At 40.6% G+C, this 21,343-nt stretch overlaps 2 protein-coding genes across 17 annotated transcripts in view; one reads left to right on the plus strand and one right to left on the minus strand.

The window, feature by feature from the left end:
* Positions 1 to 21,343, plus strand: part of caska (calcium/calmodulin-dependent serine protein kinase a) — a 167,091-nt gene that overhangs the window by 84,955 nt on the left and 60,793 nt on the right. For all 16 annotated transcript variants that reach the window (XM_005745515.1, XM_005745516.1, XM_005745519.1 and 13 more), the window contains exons 6-7: positions 17,350 to 17,452; positions 20,436 to 20,611. In XM_005745515.1, coding sequence (XP_005745572.1) covers positions 17,350 to 17,452; positions 20,436 to 20,611 — 279 coding nt within the window. The remainder of the gene's footprint in view (positions 1 to 17,349; positions 17,453 to 20,435; positions 20,612 to 21,343) is intronic.
* On the minus strand, positions 13,835 to 16,501 carry LOC102204151 (probable G-protein coupled receptor 34). The gene is made up of 3 exons (XM_013913950.1): positions 16,120 to 16,501; positions 15,186 to 15,734; positions 13,835 to 15,086 (listed from the first exon to the last, which is right to left on the minus strand). The coding sequence occupies exons 2-3, from the start codon at positions 15,704 to 15,706 to the stop codon at positions 14,525 to 14,527; spliced, it is 1,083 nt and encodes a 360-aa protein (XP_013769404.1). The 5' UTR covers positions 15,707 to 15,734; positions 16,120 to 16,501; the 3' UTR covers positions 13,835 to 14,524.

The following is a 21,343-nucleotide window of genomic DNA, read 5'->3' on the forward strand; positions in this document are numbered from 1 at the left end:
GATTACTTACCGACTTTCGCGGCAGGGTTGTCTCTCCTTGTAGTGAACCCTTGCAGTCCTCACTGAAACTTTAATGCCCAGGCTGGCGAGATATTGCTTGAAATCGTGTACTTGTCTCATTGCCCTCATGAGATGAGTCTCCTGGGATTCCTCCTTGCTGATTTGTGCCATGTCTGCTGTAGTACAGTATGTTGCGATCGGCAGCTTGGTAAATAACAGGAGCTTATCTGCTCTCATTTATATAGTTCAACTGGGTGGGTTCCAGTAAACTTCTGAAATACCCCATACTTGACCTAACCAATAGGAGTTCATTTACAATCTCTGTTCAGCAGAAAAGTAGTCAATCATGTAGTGTGTAAATTGTGGTCCTTAACGTGGATGACAAGGGGAGGTGTTAAAATGGCACGCCCACCAGGCGCAGGCAGAAAGGCACTGAAATGTTAATGATGTCTGGCTTGTTTTAACTGCCAGACAAAGAGCTCAAAAAGCCCCAATCAACTTCAATCAACGACCGACCCTTGACTAGGCATCACTGTCGTTGATGATCCGATATGTATGTGAAAGAAACTGCTGTAACTGACAGAAGCTGCAGTTTCAATGGGTCCCAGGAGCAACAGCTAATGGTCACATGATTACTAACAATACTTATACAGAAATCTTACATGTGAACTAAAATACATGGGCTTGTTTGGTACCAAAAAAACTGCCCGACGAGGCATTGATGGACATGTTTATTCAGACTCTGGATGTCAACAAGACTGCAACTGCTTTCAAAACATTATTCATGTGTTTTATTGTAATATTTTTACTGATTTTCTTAAATCTTTGAATCTGACATGTGCCCTCCATAAAATAATTAATAAAGACTAACACTAAATCTAATAAAACTAAACTGAAACAAGAAAGCTCACTCTGGACACTAACTGAAGCTAAACTGAATTTGCAGTTAAAAGTCAAAAATGAAATAAAAATAAAAACGAATTATAAAATATTAAACTATAATAACTCTTGAAACTCTTGACACTTGAAACCAAGGACCAGCTGGACATCTAAAGTTGAGCCCTGCAACGAAGCAGTCCAAAATCCATACGGTAACGAAATAGACTGAGCGGTGTTATGACTCAGACATGAATGTATGAAATTGTCCTCATTTTAGTCTTGGACCCTTAAGTCTTAGAATTTAGAGGGGCCCTAAAAGTGTTGACTTTTTACCTTTTTTAAATCTGTTTAGAGAACGTTTGAGAAGTTTTTAATCCTGTCACTGAAAAAAATTCTAGCATACAGAAGCATAATGCAACTGTCATTAGAGCCGGGCTATTTTTGGAACAGGCCAGACTCTTATCCACGCTCCAAGCTATACCAGCGAGAAAATCACGATAAACTGACTCAAACCTGCAAGTGATTTAACTTGCTTATCTTATTGAATATAAGTGTTGAGTTAGCAGCTAAATTGGTAAATTTATATCAAGTTGTCACATTTGCCTGGTTCTTTTTTTAATTCCTAGAACTTCCTCACAGTTCAGTTAACTCCCTGAGGCTGTTTTCATCAGAGTTACAGAGATACATTACATAACTTACAGCATATGGCTAAACCTCTATGCTTGGTCTGGTGAGGGAGTTAACTCAGACCAAACCTGTTAGTCAGTCTGATGATTTAGTTTTATTAAGTCAGGCTTAGTGGACTGCTGGGATCACGAGGGAAGCTTGCCAGCCACACTCCTTTATGGTTAGTAAATGAATAGTAAATATTAAAAAGGCACCTTGTGTTAGAACAGTGAGGTAAAAATGCAGCTTTGACATTGTCCCACTGCTAGATACTTCTGTTATCAGTATCTAACGGTGACTCTGAGCCCCTGTCTCCAGCTCATTAGATGTACTGCTGAGACGTATGCCCTTTACAGGGGACACAAACAAAATAGAGCATACACATGCAGTGCTTCGGCAACAAAACTGTGCTTGTTGAATATGGAACAGTGTGAACGTGCCACAGCTTTCCATGCATAAAAGTCACTGAATTCATCGCAATCCTCTTGTTCATAAATCACCATGATGGCTGTGTATTCATCTTCCCACTTGCTTCACCACAGACCTCCACCAGTGACAGCAGCACAAGCGCGCTTGTATGTCTATTTTTGTGGATCTGTGTGTTTGTCTTTGGCCTCTCTCACTGCTACAGATTGTGTGCATGCAAATGCACCGCAAACAGCAAGGCAGGATGAGTTTATCTGCGTCAGCTTTGAAAGCAGAAGTTGAGAGATGAAGAGAGAAGCCAGCACAAGATTGAAGGTGAACTTTTGTGTTGTGGGACTGTTCATATATCTGGTGTCTGTGCTATACAGCCAGCTGTTCTGAAGTAAAGTCATGCTGAATGTTGAATCTGCAAAGCATATCCAGGCTCTGTGTTGAGCCGTCTGAGGAAACCATAAACACAGCAACACTTTGATGTAAACCTGAGGAAAGAGAGTGTGGTGCTGACACAGACCTATACCTTAGTTTGCAGCAATAGTATTTCTTCATTCTCCAGGTGCGCTAAGGTGAGATCTGCAGTCAGATCTTCTGAATGTAAGGAACAGGAAGTGTTCCCTCTGTAAATTTTATAGTGTCCATGTCTTGCATATAACATTGTGCGTCTGCAAGAAAACATTGCACAAACTTCACGCTTCAAGCCTTCTAGTTAAATTTGTGCTCGTCACGTTAGAGCTGACTCAGCTGTGCGCTGCGGTCAGACTCTGTTTGTGCTTGTCCCTTGTCGAGCTTCTGGTGGTCTGTGATAGGTCAGTTTTTCTTACTGTGTTGTAAGTCTCGAATGTATACCTGTGGGTAATATCTGCAGAAAGAAAGCAGCATGTTGGACAATCTTGAAAGTAAAGATGAGTCTGTTCAAGATACAAAATATAGGAACAGTGAATGTGTCTTTAAATGTTGCTGCGCTATTATCTGCATGTAACTCTATCCATTAGATTAAATGTAGTCATTCAGTCAACTGTTTAGTACGTAGTCGGCAACACACATCTGACAAAAGCATGTGTAATATCACTAGACCCACATTAAAGCTGTTTTTACTGAAGCTCTGGCAAAAAGTGATAAAGTATGGTGCTGCACGGAGACACCGAATATCGATATTTTAAGTAAATAAAATATTCTGGGAATACTATAAACAACCGCACAAACACCACAATGCTAAGATAGCTTTAGGTGAGCAAACTTCTATTAAATCAGCTCAACTGAAGTGTGTCAAACACTGGATACACTGATTGTGAATGAAGTATTGTGATTAGAGCAGGGCGATATGACCAAAAATATTTATCACGATATACATTTGAAAATTTGTGATAACGATATCCTCAGCATAACCACGTATAATATCCACAAACTTAAAAAGAGGTTATACACACACAATACGGTAATATTATGTTGAAGCACAGTACGTATCACTCCGCGAGGCTCCGCCTACGATAGCCGTAATGCTCCGACAATCCATCAAGCGGTGCAGCTTTGTAGCTTAGCAAAGTCGTACTAAAACATTTGACAGATTTTTGAGCGCCGTGTTCCACATAAATTAGTTTCGAGGTCAGTAAACACAACCAGAATTCATACATAAGGCACACAGGATTATAAGGGGCACTGTCGATTTTCAGAAAAATCAAAGGATTGATTTTAAGTGTGCCGTATTTTCCAAAAAACACGGTAATAACGACGGCCCGCTAGCATGCTCTACCAAAAATAGTGCTTTGTTCTGTATCTGAGGGACGAAAGCTAAGCCAGTTCCACACCACTAAAGCTGCAGCATTTTTAAAAACAATTCTGGTTCATCTTTTTCATTCAACGATCCGCTTTCGCCCTTCTCATTCTCTGTTGCCGCCATGCTTTTTCCTCCATGTGCCTATGAAAACAAAAACACTGCGCATGCATGTTTCACCCATATTCTATCGCGATATTTCATTTTCTTATCGTTGCCCAACATTATACCGGTATTATCGTGAACGGTATGATATGGCACAGCCCTTATTGTGATAATCTGATGATATATATTGTTTATTTGGGTTTTCTGGTCATTTGCACCTCGACTCTTAATGCAGCAAAACTAGAGGCAGCTGTGGCCGCTACTTTTCAAAGGACAGGTTTGTATTTCCTGCTTTGGCATCGTACCATTTATATATTCAAGGCAATCACTAATACTTTAAATGTTTTATTATTCTGATCATTATTATTATTACATTTATACATCTTAAAATGTCAGTGGCGCACAGTTTTCTAAATATCTCAGCTTACTGGTTGCTAGTTTCAGCCTGTTTACTGGAAGACAGACTGAGGGGATACAGATATCTGTCTGTCACTGTGCTTACATGTTAGACCCTATTCTCGGCTTTATTTGGGGTGGCTTTGAAGCAAATACCACTTTCTACATTTGAATGGGGAAGTGTGATTGATAGGAGACTCATTTCCCCACTGACTGCTTGTGACTTGAATGTCAGCTGTTTTTACAAGGTAAAACGGTCGTTCTCCTCTCGGACCTCTTCGTGGTACACTTGGAGGACTATTAGCAGCGTCGTTAGTGCTGTTTGTGTGATGATGGGTGGAGTGAATGGCTTTGTTAATGGCTTTCAATGGGCCTTGAGGTGTCGACCATGAAACTCAGTCATTGCAGTTTCACAGTTGAGCACAAACGTGCACAGTAATATGCATGGCACGTGCACTGCTGCTTTTAATGTGTCTGTGTATGATGGCAAAATAACACCTCTGAGTAGCCCAGTGCTTGTCAGGTTTTCTTATGAATTTGCAGCTACATTTGTTTGTTTGTCTAATCTAAACAGAGATGACTTTAGTTTCCCCTACCCCGTGAAACGTGCTGGGAGATCAGTTAAATCAAACAGTCCATATATATGTATAAAAACAACGCTGGTTTCCTTCAACTTCAACAAAGTGGGAATCAGTCCAATATTGTGTAGTCAACCAGGAATAAAATATTTTTCTCTTTCCCCTGTCCCTTCGTCCTCTCACATGTATAGACACAAATTGAGTAACAGCAGAAATTAAAAATTAGTGCGACAATAAAACGATTGCAGGTTGCTGCTAGTTTGCAAAGTTCTCCTTATGTTAAGCCTTACAGCTGATTAAAATGTAAGGAACATCAGGTGTTGTATTAATGGCAGTACATAGGAGCTGCTTCATTTGAACTTTGACTGTTTCATGCAATTCCTGTATGAGGTGCTCATTCGAAAACCTAAAGACTTGCAAAAAAACCCCTAAATAAAACAAACCCCTGCAATCTTTACTACAGCTCGCAACTTTTCAGACATTAGCAGCAGAACACCTCCTGAAGCTGCTGGCAGTAATGCACTTTTGTGTCCGAGTGCATGTTGCATGAGCCCAACAAAAGGCATAAGAAACCACAGTCACAGTCCTCAGCAGCAGCAGAGGAAAACCACAGGAAATAATACAATGTCTGAGGAGACCCACAAACAATGCACACACCCTGTGTAAACAGAAAGTGTATACAGATGCAAAACACGCAGAGGTCTTTTGTTGATACTCCCTAATGCAAACCTGTGGCGTTTCTAATGAAGCTGAATGATTGGGAGAGTGATGTGAATAACATTGGCAATCAGTGAGCTGCCACGGGTTAATGGGGGTAAGTAAGTGTGACTTCATTTATTTCAGCTCCCCTTCTTGCTAATATATTTCAACTGTTAATTGATAACTAACACAAACGAATACACAGGAAAATGAAAATAACCTCCAGCCATAATATTACACCAGACCACAAGTCCTGACCATCATGTTATGTCATCATAGAATGTGTTTTATTACAGAGGTTGGCTAAAGTTTACAAGTTTACACGTCTGCCATACGACTTCTGTCCCATATAGCCTGCAATAATTGCTCATTTTTTCTAACTATAGTCTGCGAGCCACTACAGCTAATGTGGCTATCATGTAATTGCTACTAGTTAAACGGCTAATGTTAGTGTGTGTGCCTTAAAGGTAATTGAAATGGGAAATCTCTTAAAATTCAATGTTGTGAATGTCCCAAGTATGAGCGACAAAACAGGAATATGTAAGGCTGGGTGGTACTGTTAGTAACGGGCTGAGTGCAGCTTTTATGCATGGCAAAAATTCAAAATCTTACCAAGTACATTTGTCTCATTTCTAGTCCAAAAAAATCTTATGACACTTAAAATAAGACACAATCAGCTACAGAGTAACATTTCAGTGAGATGTTTGAACTTGTTTTAGACAGTGCATCTTGGATATGGAGAATTTTCATTTGTTCCATTGGCACATTTTTTTCACTTACTAAAAGATATTTTTGCTTGAAATAAGTGAAAGAAAAATCTGCCAATTGAGCAAGTGAAAATTCTCCAGATTCAAGATGCACTGTTCTAAAAGTTCATCTATCTCACTGAAATGTTAAGATTTTGAATTTTTGCAGTGTGAAGGCCTTCCTCAACACAACACTTTTAACCTAACAAGAACAAGAATTGCTGTTCATGCTATATTTAAACCACACTGGGTTGTTTTGCTTTTGTTTTCTGCTACTTCTCTGTCTGTTTCCCCTTATAGAGTTTTAGAGATGTGAAAGACCCCAGTTAGCACTAATGTGTCAAGGAGCCCTTGCCTTTGCAAGCTCAAATAAGATGTGTGAGGTGTCCAGCTATAAAGTAGAAGAAAGTATTTAACAATTCAAAAGCGATATCTCAGCAGGTGTAGTCACCAGTTACATGAAAACCTTCACTTATTTTCCGGCTAGCAAAAAGCTCCAAAAATGGCCTGCAGCTGGCTTAGCACATCTCCACTTGTTATTTTCCTCTTCTTCCAACCACCCCCGACTCACTGTGAATTCCTTCTCTCCTGGCTATGTTTCTTTGGCATTGATTTATTTACTTATTTATTTTTTTCCTCTGGCCTGTGCCTGTCTGTCTGTGAGTGAGTATTTGGGGGAGAGCACACTGGAGGGTATCTGATACTCTCTGCTGCCTGCTTCAGTCTGAATAGCTACTGCGGCCCCTGGGGGCCAGGGGATACACATCTGCAGGAGCCACACTTCACAGAACATTGTCTTCTTGAAAACTCCCTCAACACACTCTCACACAACGTCAGCACAAACAATAGTGCACAGTCTAAACCCTCAGAATCAATGGACACACAAATACTGAAAAAGACTTTTCACACACAGGCATCAAACACTGATCGCTTGTTGTTGCACATGAGGACCTCACTACAGACATTTTCATGCATGCACGAGTGCAACACCATGATGTCACGTCACAGCATGTGAATCAGAAAGAGAGAAGAGTGATTTTACCATTTTACCACTATTAAGTAATTTGTATTTGTAATGACTTGTACTTTCAGTTTACACCTGAAAGGATATTTCTTTGTTGCAATGAAATACTATCTACTGTACTACCTTTAAAACCTTTATTTGATTTATCATATACATTTTTTATTATATAATATACCTCAAAAATAAACTATGAAAAATATCTGAGTCTTTCTGTTTTGACTGTTAAGTCTGTTTTATTTATAGTCAGTAGCACATTTAAACAGCAGGAGCTGACCTGGCCTGTGCTTTAGAGACGGACACATTTACATTCCAGGTCTCCAAAAAAGCCTTTTTCACAATACATGAAAAGCTTAACGGTGGGTTTTGCTGTATTAACTAATTATTATTAGTTAATTTTTATGGAAAGTGAAAATCACAGTGATCATTAAAATGTGTTCAGAATTAGCAAATTATTATCATAAGTCATGACACGCTGCTCTCCCCTATACAAGCTTTACTTAGTATTAGATCAATTCCAAAGTTTGTGGTATCAAACAGAAATAAGTAAATGGCAAATAGCAAAAGTGCTGTATTTACATAATGTAAACAGTTATTGATGTCAAAGTTAAAGAAACCTGAAACATCAGAATAGATAACAGAGCAGACAAATGAAATGCGTGGAGAGGAATACAGCAGAGACCTCCAGAAGGACAAAGCAATACAACTGTGGGTAGGAGCTTTAAGGTTTGAGATGAATCTCAGATATAGAAATAGTAGCAACAACAGAAAAATAAGGAGTTGATTCAAAAGTAAAAACCTACTTTTAGCTGCAGTATTTCTCTTATGGATTTTCCTTTTTTTTTTTCCTTTTTAAAAAAAATTGTTTTCATGACCGTAGAACAGTCAGAGGTGTTTGTCAAGAATTCAAAAACTAAGCTGTACTTCGGGTTTAGAAGAGTTGTTTCTAAGCTCTTGACTGACTAATCTTAGATGTTTCTTGCCTTCTTTTTTTGCAGCCAGCCTCAATAAGTTGAGAAAACCGTAATTCCTAATGGTCCTCTAAAACACAAAGATTTAAACGTCCAGAATGTTTGAGCAGAAATCTTGCTTAGATGCACCTGGGCTGGTAAACTCCAGGGGCAGACAAGCACAAATCTATTTGTTGTTACCTTAAATGCATATTTAAAAAAGCAACTTCCCTAAACACAAGACATCAAAGTTTTCCCGAAACTGAATTAACACTGAATTGTCAGAGCCTCGCTGCACATACCGAACTGTTGCCTGGTGACTTTTTCTTTTTTATGTCGCAATCAATGCAGTTCCACCGTACACTGATATAGAAGATGGTAGCAGTTTTACCAGGATGCAGAGATATAAGTGTCAGACAATTAAAAATTTCTCGGAGGAAGTCCCACGCTCGCTCAGTCCTCAAGTGAAACCTACACTATTGTCTACCAACTGCAAGGTCGGTGGTTTGATCCCCATGTGGTGACACATGCCGTCCCAGTGTAGGTTTCACTTAAGGATTGAGCGAGCGTGGGGCTTCCTCCAAGAAACACATATTTTACCCCTAATGTATTTATCTGAGTGAGTGTGTGAACGTTAGCTATAAATATAAGCACTGTGTGATTGTGTGGTATGTTGAATGGGACTGAGAAAATGCTGTGAGTATATAGAAACAGACAGAGCACAAAGTGATACAGAACATACACATATTTATTGCATGATATAAAAATAACTTTGCAACAGTAGCGAAATGTAAGTAGGACCAGAGTGTGAATGTGTAGAAGCGGTTACAGAGAGAGAGGGAGGGAAAGAATGCAGCTGGAGGCACAGAGTACTTTAACTTCAATATACTGAGACTTCATTTCAAATAAACACAAGTAAGTATATCACAAAGCAAAGGAGTGTAACACCACAACCAAAGTATCCATATTCAACTGAAAGCTACTTTAGGCTGCTCCATTGTCACAGGTGGTCCAACCTGATAATACAGGAAAATGAAATTTGGAATTTCTTTAATTTATTCCTCAGGTTGAACTAATGCGTGTGTGTATGCGTGCAGTTCTTTTAAAGTCTTAACTTTTTAAAAAACATTTCTACATTTTAAGTTTTCAGGGACTGACGGTCTGACATGTTCTTGGTGCTCTGTTATCTTAGTGCAGTCCTGCAGTCTCACAGCCGAGCGATGGCTGAAGCACAGCAGGACAGAGCACGTGTGGCCAGTGGCGAGTGCTGATATTAAAAGAGCACTGCACAGAGGACATTGAGCTTTAACTGTTAACGTTTGGTCAGCGCGTGTCTGATATGCTGATTTCTTTGTGAAGTAATAAGATACTCTCAGACATAACGAGGACATCATTTAAATGAAAACTTGGATTTAAGCTGCACGAGAGAGAAATTTAGACTGTGAATACAGTCCTGGTGTATTTGGTTGAAACTGACCGTGTTACTCAAACTGACCAAGAACTTCTTGCTTTGAGTTGTAGTAATGATACAGACTTGTGAAAAGGGAAGTGTTGTGCCACTACCTTTCTCCTTCTCACTGCTCGAGTTTTTTCATGAGCTGCTTTGTAAGTAGAAACTTGAGTACGTTTGCTTTCCCATGCAGTCAAAAGATGAGTATTATTAACTATATAACACTTGCATGACTGCACTCCACAGTGCCACAAACTGCGGTTTCCTCCTTCTGCTGTTCGGACTTCGGAGTGGCACTTCCTGTACCTGAGCAGAACACCTGCAGTGTTGTGGAGTTTTTCTGGTTCCACCTTAAAATGTTGAGGGTTTCATTGCGGAATGTCCTGTCCAGCACAAAGTACATGATGGGGTCAGTTGAGCTTCTCAGTGCAGCAAGAAGAAACAGGCAGTTCTTCAGCTAGAGAGGGACAAGAAAACCATCATCATGTCAGATTTCCACATACTGTGGGACATTTTTACTTTCAATCTGTATATGAAAAGCAGTCACCTCGATAATGCCGGAGAATGGGTGGCAGCTGGAAGTTTCTTTGGTGGGGGAACATTGAAGGGGAGTTTCATGGACCAGAGAAAAGAAGATGGGTTTGAAGATATGGTGCGGCAGCAGGCAAACAGAAAGAATGACCTGTGTGGAGTTGGTTTTTTAAAATCTAATGAAATATGTGAAGTATATTGGAAATTTATTTGGCTCAAGAGGAGGGAATTAAGTGACTAAACAATAACATTATTTTAAAGTATAAAATTACTCATAGCCACCTGGATGACCACAATGTTTCGGAACACCCTGCTCAGCAGTCTCTGGGAGGTTGTGACTGGTGTGTTGCGACGTGAGCGCCGGATATGCCTCAGCACCGTGACGTAGGACAGCAGCACCAGCAGGTACATAACAAAGAAGAAGGCTGTAATGACCACAGTGGCAGTTTGAGACAGACTGCCTCCGAGTTCCACAGCAGGGCTGTAGCACACCTTCCCACGTCCTGATTTGTCACTTTTGGTGGTTTGGTTCATAGCCTCGTCCACTGCGTAATAAGCAGTCACTGGCACTATGCTCCCCACTGACATTAGCCACACCGTGATGCACACGACGTTGGCGAAGGACACTTTTTTGAGGCTAGCGAAGAAGGCGTGTGGCAGCAGGGTGGTGCAGGCGCTGGGCCTCGAGGCGTGGGTGTTCTGGATTAGGGACGCAAAGCGGCTGAGGGCCACCCAAGTGAGCATCATTAAGCTTATATAGATGTTAACGTGGAGCACCGGGGTAATGCCGTGCAGGACGAGCTGACACAGGACATCATTCAGACCCCAGACCAAGCCTTCGGCATAGTAGGCTGCGAGGAAGGGCGTGGTGATGGACAACAACACATTGGATATACTCAGGTGGCACAGATACATGTGGATGGGGGAGAAGCTGGAGATGCACCGCAGGAACACCCAGAGAGCGAGTGCATTCCCTGGGAGGGCGGTGAGGAAGAGGAGCGCATAGACGGAGGGAAGGAAATGTAACGTTGCAGCAGTCGGGCAGAGGGAGAAGTTACAGGTGGTGGACGAAGTGTTTTCTGATGGAAACGTGCCCTCCATTTGATCTAGAACACAGAAGCTGGCTTTTAAATCTTGTTGACATCAAGGCTTCCTGAACAGTCAAAACATTTTTATTTACTTATTTTTTAGCAAAATCAGACTTGACCATTACTTCAGAATGTCTATGAGGAACTTTGAGTCTACTCAGTGACAAAGCTCCAAAATCAGCAGCTCAGATAGTCAGATGTTGTAAATATAGACTTGACCAGAAACCCTTCTTAACCGTACACCGTAACCTGACGTGCAACTAAACGTACGGTGGGCACAGCCCGAACCGCTCTGAAGGCTGCAGCACAGGGTTAAAAAGAGTTTAAGGTTTCCAGCTGAGAGCATAACTCAGGCACAGCATGTGTCCGAGTGTGAGAGGTGTGGGATCATGACAATTCATGATATCTTAGTAACCCACTGCAGGCTAGCATGTTATTGTTTTAGTTTTTTTTTTCTGGGTGAGAAGCTAACCTCTCATGTGTTATGTGCATGGCTTGTCAGTGCACTGGTGTCTGTGGGTGCAGAACTCCTCAAACCAACATGTACTTTCTTTAGTTGCATAGTTTAACTTACTCTTCTACAGTTCTGCTGTGCGTAGATGTAGCAAATATTATATAAATTAAAACTAAAACATGCAAATTAATTTTGAATAACATTTTTTTTAATTGTCAGGAGGTTAAACAAACTTTGAAATTTCCATCAATTATTTTACAGTTCAGGCTTTAAAGGGTTAACCTGAGCTTTGCAAGCAGTCTAACTAAATTTGTCATCTTATATCAGAGTTGTATGCTTAGAGAATGGGCAATACCGAAGTGTCAGGCTTGTAAAATAGACACATTTTAATGCATGTTTTACAGGGATGACTGGAGAAACTGATATGCTCCTGTGTAAAACACCATAAAGTATTTAAAGAAGTAGGTCACAGAGATGACAGTTTCCTGTAGGTTTAACATTTGATCGGTGAGGAGATGATGATGATGCTCTCCAGTCTTAACTTGAATGTCCAGCACTTCTCAGTACAAGTTGTTGGAAAAGCAACAAAATTGTCAGCAATACTTTCTTTCTTTCTTTCTTTCTTTCTTTCTTTCTTTCTTTCTTTCTTTCTTTCAAAGTGATAAAATGTAACATTTAACTAATTAAGTGCACTTGACTAACACAACATTGCACAGAGATGCGTTTGGCTTCATGATACATACCAATAACAGGTCCTCTGAGATGTTTCAATAAAAGGCTGCAGGCATCAGATGACACTGCCCCATGTGAAGTATTCTGAGGGTAGAGTAGAAACGGTGGTTTTAACAGCAGGCATGACACGCTGCTTCTCTGCAGTGTCTTCCTTGTCGAAGTGGCGCTTTATTGTAAATGGCAAGTTGTCGGTGGGGTGTGGTATTTTCGTAACTAGAATACTATGTTTTGTCTAGCAGGCTTCCTCATTTCGTTTCAGGGTATGCCGTGTATGACTTGAAAATAAGGAGCAGTTGTGTGTTGCATGTTAAGCGTTCAAATCAGTGATTCAATTTGATATTCACTTTTAAATAAAAATAAATAATTTCTCTCATTCAAATTAGTTTCCATCTTTCTGCTTATTTACTCATCTGTTCATCTTTTCTGCACACAATGTTTGGCTTGGGTTGCCTAAACACTGTCCCTTTTCTTCCCTGAGGTGGCGCTGTTGTTCTAGATGAGAAGCAGAAAGAGTTGTTTGGTTCCTACACACACTTCCCTTCCATAATAAGGGACACGCTGCATGATAAACATTGATTAGCACAGGACTATTTATATCCTACTTTATTTAGAAAAGCACAATTTGGCACATTAACATAAGCTTTATAAAATAAATCACACCAAGATACAGAACAAACTTTGAAAACAGACTTCTGTAAATGTCAGAGCTTTTCTTAATACATAAAAGGCATTTTGCCCTGTGAGAAGTGGTATTTATCAGTGAAGCCCCATGCTTTCACCTCAGTAATCGTTTCCCTGTTTGTTTGTTTTTTCTAATGCTGTTATAACTACCATAAAGTTCAGGCTTTGATCGAATCTGCAAAGTTCCCATCACCTTTCCTTCACTTTGTCTTCAGCGTGTTTTGTTAGTGACATATGGCCATCTGCAGGGTCACACACACGTTTATATTTAAACAGTATGTGACAAATGTTTTGATAAATGCAGTGAGGGGAAGAGTATTGACTTGTTGTCATGTTTCTATCTGTGTAATTGTGGTTTGTGTCTCTCGTTTATCAGTGCTGATACTAGATTAATGCAGCATATGGGTGTGAAAGGAACTGCTCAGTCACCGATTAAGTTCACAGTTTCACTCGAGCGGTGTAGTATGAAAACACCAGCTTATGCAAAAAAAAGCATTAAAGTCCAAGTGGTCCTGCCTTTGATGGACTTAAGTATTTTTATTTTTGCTTTTTTACTGTCACATCTGGCAAAGTCAAACACCCCTAGCTCTGTGTGTGTGTGTGTGTGTGTGTGTGTGTGTGTGTGTGTGTGTGTGTGTGTGTGTGTGTGTGTGTGTGTGGGGTGAGGGGTTGCCCTACTACTTTGCCCTCCATCTTTGAAACTATTTGGATTCAAACATGAAAACGATGCTGATGATGAAATCTCAAAATGTCTCATGGCACACAAGTACATTCAAATTTCTCTATGATAAGAAAGGACATATTTTTTAATTTGCAGGATTACTCGTAACATTAAGGACGGATTTACATGAAAACAGTTTCCAGAGGTGGGTCTCAGGAATTTTGGGGGATTCTTTACCATCGAAGACGACACATCTACAAACCCAGTTACAGACTGGGTACAGAAAACAAAACCCACAGTAACTTGCGGGACCACCAGCTTCAGTGTTCCTTGTCACTGCGTGTCCAAGTTTCTGGTGCAGATAGATATTCCTCTGTCGTTCCAAGTCTTATATATTGAGGCTCAGTGGAAAGAGCCCACTCCCATCATGACACAAATGTTTAATCACAGGACTAATCATAGGCCCTACAGTGTAACAGAGCCAGTACTTTTCCTCTGCATAAAATAATGCGAAGTTGTCCTAAACCTTTTCAAAATAAGCCATAGTTCAAAGGTTTTTCTTAGGTAAGCACCAAGTAAAGGCGCACAGGCAAGAGCAGCAGCTGCCCTGTCACGCTCCTCTTCTTCTGCTGGCTTCTGTCATATTTACATGTTGTTTACGTCAGTAGAGTTATTGCTCTGCTGTGTGGGGATTTATAAACCACTTTCTATCTTTGTATTACTAATTAGACTGGTGTTTGGGTGTTCTCTGTCAGTCCTCCCATTTCTACTATCCATCTCAGCAGTGGAGCTGCTCCCACTGATGCCTATAACATCTCTTAAGCAGATCATGTTGTTCACCAAGCGCAGCACCTCCTTCCTCACTGAAGAGGATAACAGGAAGTACATGACAGGGTCCAGGCAGCTGTTGAGGGCAGAAAACAGCAGAGCCACCTCGTTGGTTTTGTCAGCGACACACATCCAGAAACATGAAGTGTCTGTGATCTGCGTTTTTATATAAAACACTCTGACCACGTGATAGGGCACAAAACAGATGCAGAAGAGAAAGAGGATGAAGAAGGACTTCTTGGCCGTTCGAGTGTAGCGAGTGGAGTTGGGCAGATCAGGATTTGCTTGTGATGTCCTCAGCAGCTTGAGTGCGATCTTCCCGTAGGACATCATGAGAGAGATGAAGACTAACCAAAAAAGAACCACCATACACATGTTGATGTAAGCCTTCCACTTTGTATTATCCAGCTTCTTGTAGTGGAAACACCTGGACACAGGAAATACATTTTGTCACACAAGTTGGCCACTGCAGATCTTTGACTTTAACAGTAAGGTAAAAAAAAGAAGATTTAAAGGTTTTACCAACCTGCCCACATGTGGAGAGTCATTCGTTGATGACACCATCACTGAAATGATACAAGTGGACACAATCCAGACGATGGCACACAGGGCGAAGCTGAGCTTTGTGGAGCAGAGTTTGCGCTGCATTCCTACACTTTGGTGGATCTTAAAGTAGCGATCCACACTGATCAGCCCTAACAGAGTGATGCTAATGTACATGTTCATGTAGAAGAGGTGTCCCACTACATTACACACGGTGGGATCCAGATTCCATTTGTCACCTTGGCTGTGATAGAGTATCCTGAATGGCAGACAGACCACCAGCAGCAGGTCTGCCAATGCAATGTTAATGAGAAACACTCGAACAGAGTTCTTCTTGGAGTGGACGCAGAAGAAAACCCACAGAGCCACCAGGTTCCCGACTAGACCCAGGATGAAGATTATAGAGTAGCTCACTGCCAGCAGGACCTGCAGTGTGTCGTCATCTCCACACGGGTCAAGGGTTAAGTTTGTTGTTTGGTTCTTACAGGAGAAGTTTTTTGCCATGGTGTCTTTTTTCAGGGGATTGACAGTCCTGCAAACAGATGAGGGGCACACATGGAATAATTTGCATTTCGGGAAAGGGCTGTCATACATACAGGTTTGTGGGTGTGAGCATTAATCTGCCCTGCAAAACACAATCTTACCATCATAACCTCAGGAACTGGAAAGCCCTAGAAACATGTGAATAACCTGTTCAGGATTTCTTTGGTATCTTTTGCACATTACCGCAGCCAAGCAGTTTTAAAATGATGTGTATGTGCTCAGTCAGTTTACTTCAAGAGAAGTATATCAAAAGATCAGTAAATGAAATGGCAGTAAAAGGAAACTGCTTACTCTCCTCACAGCTCAGCCCGATTGCGTTGCACACAGTGTGAAAAAAAAAAAGAAAAAAAAAAGGAACTTTTCAAAACACTCACCTAGTTATTGGAGTTCATTAAAAAAGAAGTATGCGTTCCTTTCTTTGTGTAAAGGGCTGTGTGAACGGTGAGGATCAGTTCCAACCTCACACATATACACACTTACAGGTTTTGCAGTCTTTTTGTCTTCCTCTAAGGTACTCCAGGATATCCCTGTAAGTTGAACATGCAGGAAAAATCCAAATTTGCCGCTCTGAAAAAATGGAAATAGTTCCTTGTGTCATCTCATGTTCGATTTTCTCCTGTAGTCCAACTCGCGTTGAGCAAATACTATCATCGTCACAGAATAGTACTGTGTAGACTCAGCTTCAGTTTTTTCTTTTTTTTTCTTTTTGGCTTCCCTAACTGTCCTATCTCACTTTCAAGATAAGCGCCTGTCCACAGCTGTGCAGTCAGAAATGCTGAAGTGCAGAATGCGGTAATGTTGCACAGAGGAAATTTCATACTGTGGTCAGCCCCCCTCTTTTCTTCCGAGCACCATACAGAAGCAGAGAGAGAGAGAGAGAGAGAGGCCTTCTGATTATACACATGAGGGGAAATACTCACAGGGCATGCTTCACTTGTGTACAGTATGCTTTCCACCTTGGACTCTGGCTATTGGAGGAATCTGCAGAGTGTGGTCAACTGTGGTAATCTCTTCCCCCCCCCCCCTTTTTTTTTTTCAAAATGGTATTTAATGTCCTCACGTAAGATTTTTAGAAAGAATTTAGAAAGGTCTGAGCAAAAGCAGAAATTTTAATACTCCGTTCAACAGCTCCGCACGGTAAAACTGTTTCTGTCTGCTGTTTTTCAGATCCGTATCAGTCCACATTAAACCACAAAGTAACACTATATCATAGAAAGGATGCTGCAGATGACCACAAATATTAATGAAATGAAATGTGAAACTAAATAGGTGTTGCCATGTGCAAAACTGCTCGACTGAAATGTTGTGGTTGCATTACTTGATGCTTTGGGAAGAAAATACAGATCTGTGTTTTCATGGCGTGTGACGACAGCATGATCAAAAAAGCAAAAGTCAACGTTGTATTTAAAATAACTGGAGTCGTATAAAGACACTACAGCAAACTTCCTACTCTGATCTTCCCACACTCTCAGTTATTTGCGTGTGGCCGTGGTGGGTGGTGGTTTGGGGTGTGTCTGGCTCGTTTAATGTCTGTTATTTATAGGAGAATTTCACTCTTTAATTTGCTAAAATCTCTGTTTCCTTCTCCATTCTCTCATTCTCAGCCTCACTGCGTGTTGCTGGCATCTAAAGAGAACTCGGCTCCAGTGAAGCTGGGCGGGTTCGGAGTGGCGATCCAGCTCGGAGAGTCAGGACTGGTGGCAGGAGGTACAGTAAACACCACAACACAGCGGGATTCTCCCTGCATGCCTTGTCACCATTTGTTTAGGGAGATTTTTATTTTTTCTGACTTGTGGGAAAAGTTCCACTAAGATGGGATCAAAGAGACAGAACATAATTGAACTTATTGTTGAAGACACCATTTAAACACTTGTGACATAAGGGACACAGGGTTTATGACTCTTGTGACATAAAGAAGAACTGAGAAAAACACATAGTTATGACACATATCGATATAATTTAGAGTGACTTTCCCAGCATATTATATATAAATACTTTACTTGAAATTATAGAATATGATATTCATGATAACTGAGCGTGTACATTCATCAGTACATCATTAATAGGATCTGCCAAAAGTTTACTGGACATATTTTTTGCTTCCAATTTGGCTGACTGGAAACAATTACAAGCTGGAAACCATTTGAATTGTTTATTCATGGATTCCAGTTCATAAATGAACAACTTAAAACTACAACAGGCAGAAACCTGTCCTGAGCCCCAATGACCATTCACAGAGACAGTGCACTCCCCTGGGTGAAAGTCATGCCTTTAAGTCATTAAGCTACCACATCTCACCGGTAAAGAAGACTTTGGTTGCAGTGAAATAGTCAGTGAGCAAAAGTGAAATGACCAAGATGCTGTAATATAAAATACAAGATATTTTGGCCCCTCCTTTATGTTCTTGAGCAGAGGATACTCTGGAGCGTTCTTTATATAAGGAAAGGCGATGTTGGCAAGTCAATTCTGCATTACTGTTACTCTTATGCATCGCTAATATGTGGATATTTTTTAAAATCTCAACAGATGATTTGTAAAGATTATGGAGCTTCATTAGTTGTGTCCTGTGTGAAACACTTTGTAAGGTGGGTTTATCAGAGTGAATTAATCATTATAGTGATTATAACTCTTGGCAGCACGGTGGTTAGCACTGTTGCCGCACAGCAAGAAGGTCCTGAGTTCAATTCCACCATCAGGCCGGGGTCTTTCTGTGTGGAGTTTGCATGTTCTCCCCGTGTTTGCGTGGGTACTCCGGCTTCCTCCCACCGTCCAAAGACATGCAGCTTGTGGGGATAGGTTAATTGGAAAATCCAAATTGCCATTAGGTGTGAATGTGAGTGTGAATGGTCGTCTGTCCCTGTGTGTTGGCCCTGCGACAGACTGGCGACCTGTCCAGGGTGTACCCCCCTCTCGCCCTATGACAGCTGGGATAGGCTCCAGCGACCCTGAAAAGGAGAAGCGGAAGCGGATGGATGGATGGATAGTGATTATAACTCAATTTATATAGTTTTCTCCTCATTTTGGTGTTATTTAGAATTAATTTCACTTCAGAGATCCTAAATGCTTTAATAAAGGCGAGATTTAAAGTGTTTTCATCTTAATGATGTTAGTTAAAGCACAAAAATATGAGGGGACTGCAGAGTGGGTAATATTTGTTAATATAATAATGACATTTTTAAGTTGAAATGAATGAATTGAAATGAATGAATGCTAAATGAGTAATGGGGGAGCTAAATAGCTTGCAAAAGACAACACATTGAGAACACATGGATTTCCGTGGTGCATCTTTAGGAGATCATACTTTCAGCACATCGTGCTTTCAGGCAACCTGGGTAATTTCAGTCAGGAGCTGAAAGTCCTTTCCTTCACATCTTTTCTTGACTTTGTGATATTTTCCTCTAAATTTCAAGTTAAAGGCTTTTATGAAAAGAGATAGGATGCAATTGTTTGTTTGCTTAAAAGCAACCTCTCTTTTTAGGCTACCTCACCTGATCCAACCTGAAAGTGTACCCAGTCACAGCCCTAAAGCCTTAAAACACAGGAGGAGGTGCAGAATTCCACTCTCCGTCAAGAGCACTTAATACAGTTTAACACTCATGACACTGTGTTAAGATGGTATCAGTGTTTGTCCAATGATGCCAGAAACTGACTTTTAAATGGAGAGCTGTCACATGGAAATTTAATAATTTTTGCTTTTTAAGAATTCATCGTCAATCTGTACACACTACGCTTAAGGTATCAACTTGGTGAAAACATTGTGTACCATACCTCAGCTAGAAAAAGAAAATCAAGTCTGAGTAAAGCTCAAACTTTGAGTCTCTGTGTGGGAGTGCTCATGGCAGAGGGAGGCTTCCTTTGTCAGGAGGTATACTGGCAACTTCCTTTATAGACTGCTGATCGCAACCACATCTTGCAGATTTGGAATCAGTGTGTTGGTGCTGTTGCTAATTCTGACCAGACATTGGTTTTTGTGCTGGTTATTTCAGTTATTTCTGAGTCAGTAGTAACTCCCATGCACAGTAACTGATGTCCCGTACAAATGAAGTACCCGTTTTATGAGTCAGATTTTGTTCAGCATCTGTCAAATGCAGATGTCTAAAAGACTCACAGTCTTAACAGTTGCAGAATTTCTTAAAACCTTTTAAATTAATTCATTTTAAATTAAAAGTCTTTACTTGGAGAGAAATGCACTGCTCAGTTGGTTAACTGCCTGTTTGACTGTTGAAGCCAAAGTAATTAAACAGTTTTGCAGCATTTAAATTGCTGCAACTAACTTGGGATAACATCATCATTTTAGTTTCACTCTAATAAAGGACAGATAAAGTAGTAGACAGTATCAGCTACTGAGAACTTGTAAGAAATGTAAGAACGCTGCACATTAGAAACTGTCTTAGTTTTAAACCTGGATAAAAACCGTGCGCTTCCTAGTTTGCATCAAAATAGGAAGTCACCCAAAGTAAAGTATCATTTCCTCTTTTCACTTGATTGTGAGACATTACTTTCTGGTAGTTGGTAATTAGGGAAAAACAAAGGAAATAAAACTTGAACTACTTCCTTTTCAATTTCAGCAAACATAAGAATCGAAATGATTGGGGAACCAACAAGGAAGTTTTGCTGTGCGTGTTTTATTGTCAAAATGTTATTATTTTGGAACTGTTACCTGACTTGCACGCTCTGTTTGTAACTCCAGGTCGCGTAGGAACTCCCCACTTTATGGCCCCAGAGGTGGTGAAGAGAGAGCCGTATGGTAAACCCGTGGACGTGTGGGGCTGTGGCGTTATCCTCTTCATCCTCCTCTCGGGGTGTCTCCCTTTTTATGGCACCAAGGAGCGTCTGTTTGAAGCCATCTGCAAGGGCAAATACAAGGTCAGGGTCCATTCAAAGTGCGGCCACAGTCTGAGCACCGCTGTGTGTTCCTTATAAATCCTACAAAGACAAGAGTCACCACATTAAGAGCAAACACTGTAGAGGTGGATTCATGCCTTATCTGGTAGATGTTTCAAAGTTCAGTCTCCTATTAAACTGCTCTAGAGCATTAATACTAACATTCATTACACATTCTCTTTAATAACAGCATTATTAATACTGGATGGAGCAGATGGCTGGGTCTGCTGAAGGTGTCTTCCTGTTAAAAGGGAGTTTTTCCTTCCCGCTATTGCCAAGTGATTGCTTCAATTTAATTCAGTTCAATTCAGTTGTATTTATACAGTGCCAAATCACAACAACATGGCCTCATGGCCCTTTATATTGTCAGGTAGACCTTACAATAATACATACAGAGAATAACCCAACAATCATATGATGATTGCTTATAGGGCATCATCTGATTGTTGAACGTTTCTCTGTACTATTGTAGAGTCTTTACCTTACAAAATAAAGGCGACTGTTGTTGTAATTTGGCGCTATACAAATAAAATGGAATTAAATTATTTTTATGGAAACTAATCCTGTACCAAACACCCAACTTCTTTTAACCTGGATCTGTTGTCAAGTTGTGCATAATAATGCGAATACCACTGAATATGATTTTGGCCTTTAACTTCTATCTGTTGGACTATTCACCTGTTTCTCAAAATGTTTTTTATGCCTGTGAAGCAA

The sequence above is a fragment of the Pundamilia nyererei genome, unplaced genomic scaffold (assembly GCF_000239375.1).
Source record: "Pundamilia nyererei isolate P.nyererei 1_Seehausen unplaced genomic scaffold, PunNye1.0 scaffold00160, whole genome shotgun sequence".
Taxonomy (NCBI): domain Eukaryota; kingdom Metazoa; phylum Chordata; class Actinopteri; order Cichliformes; family Cichlidae; genus Pundamilia; species Pundamilia nyererei.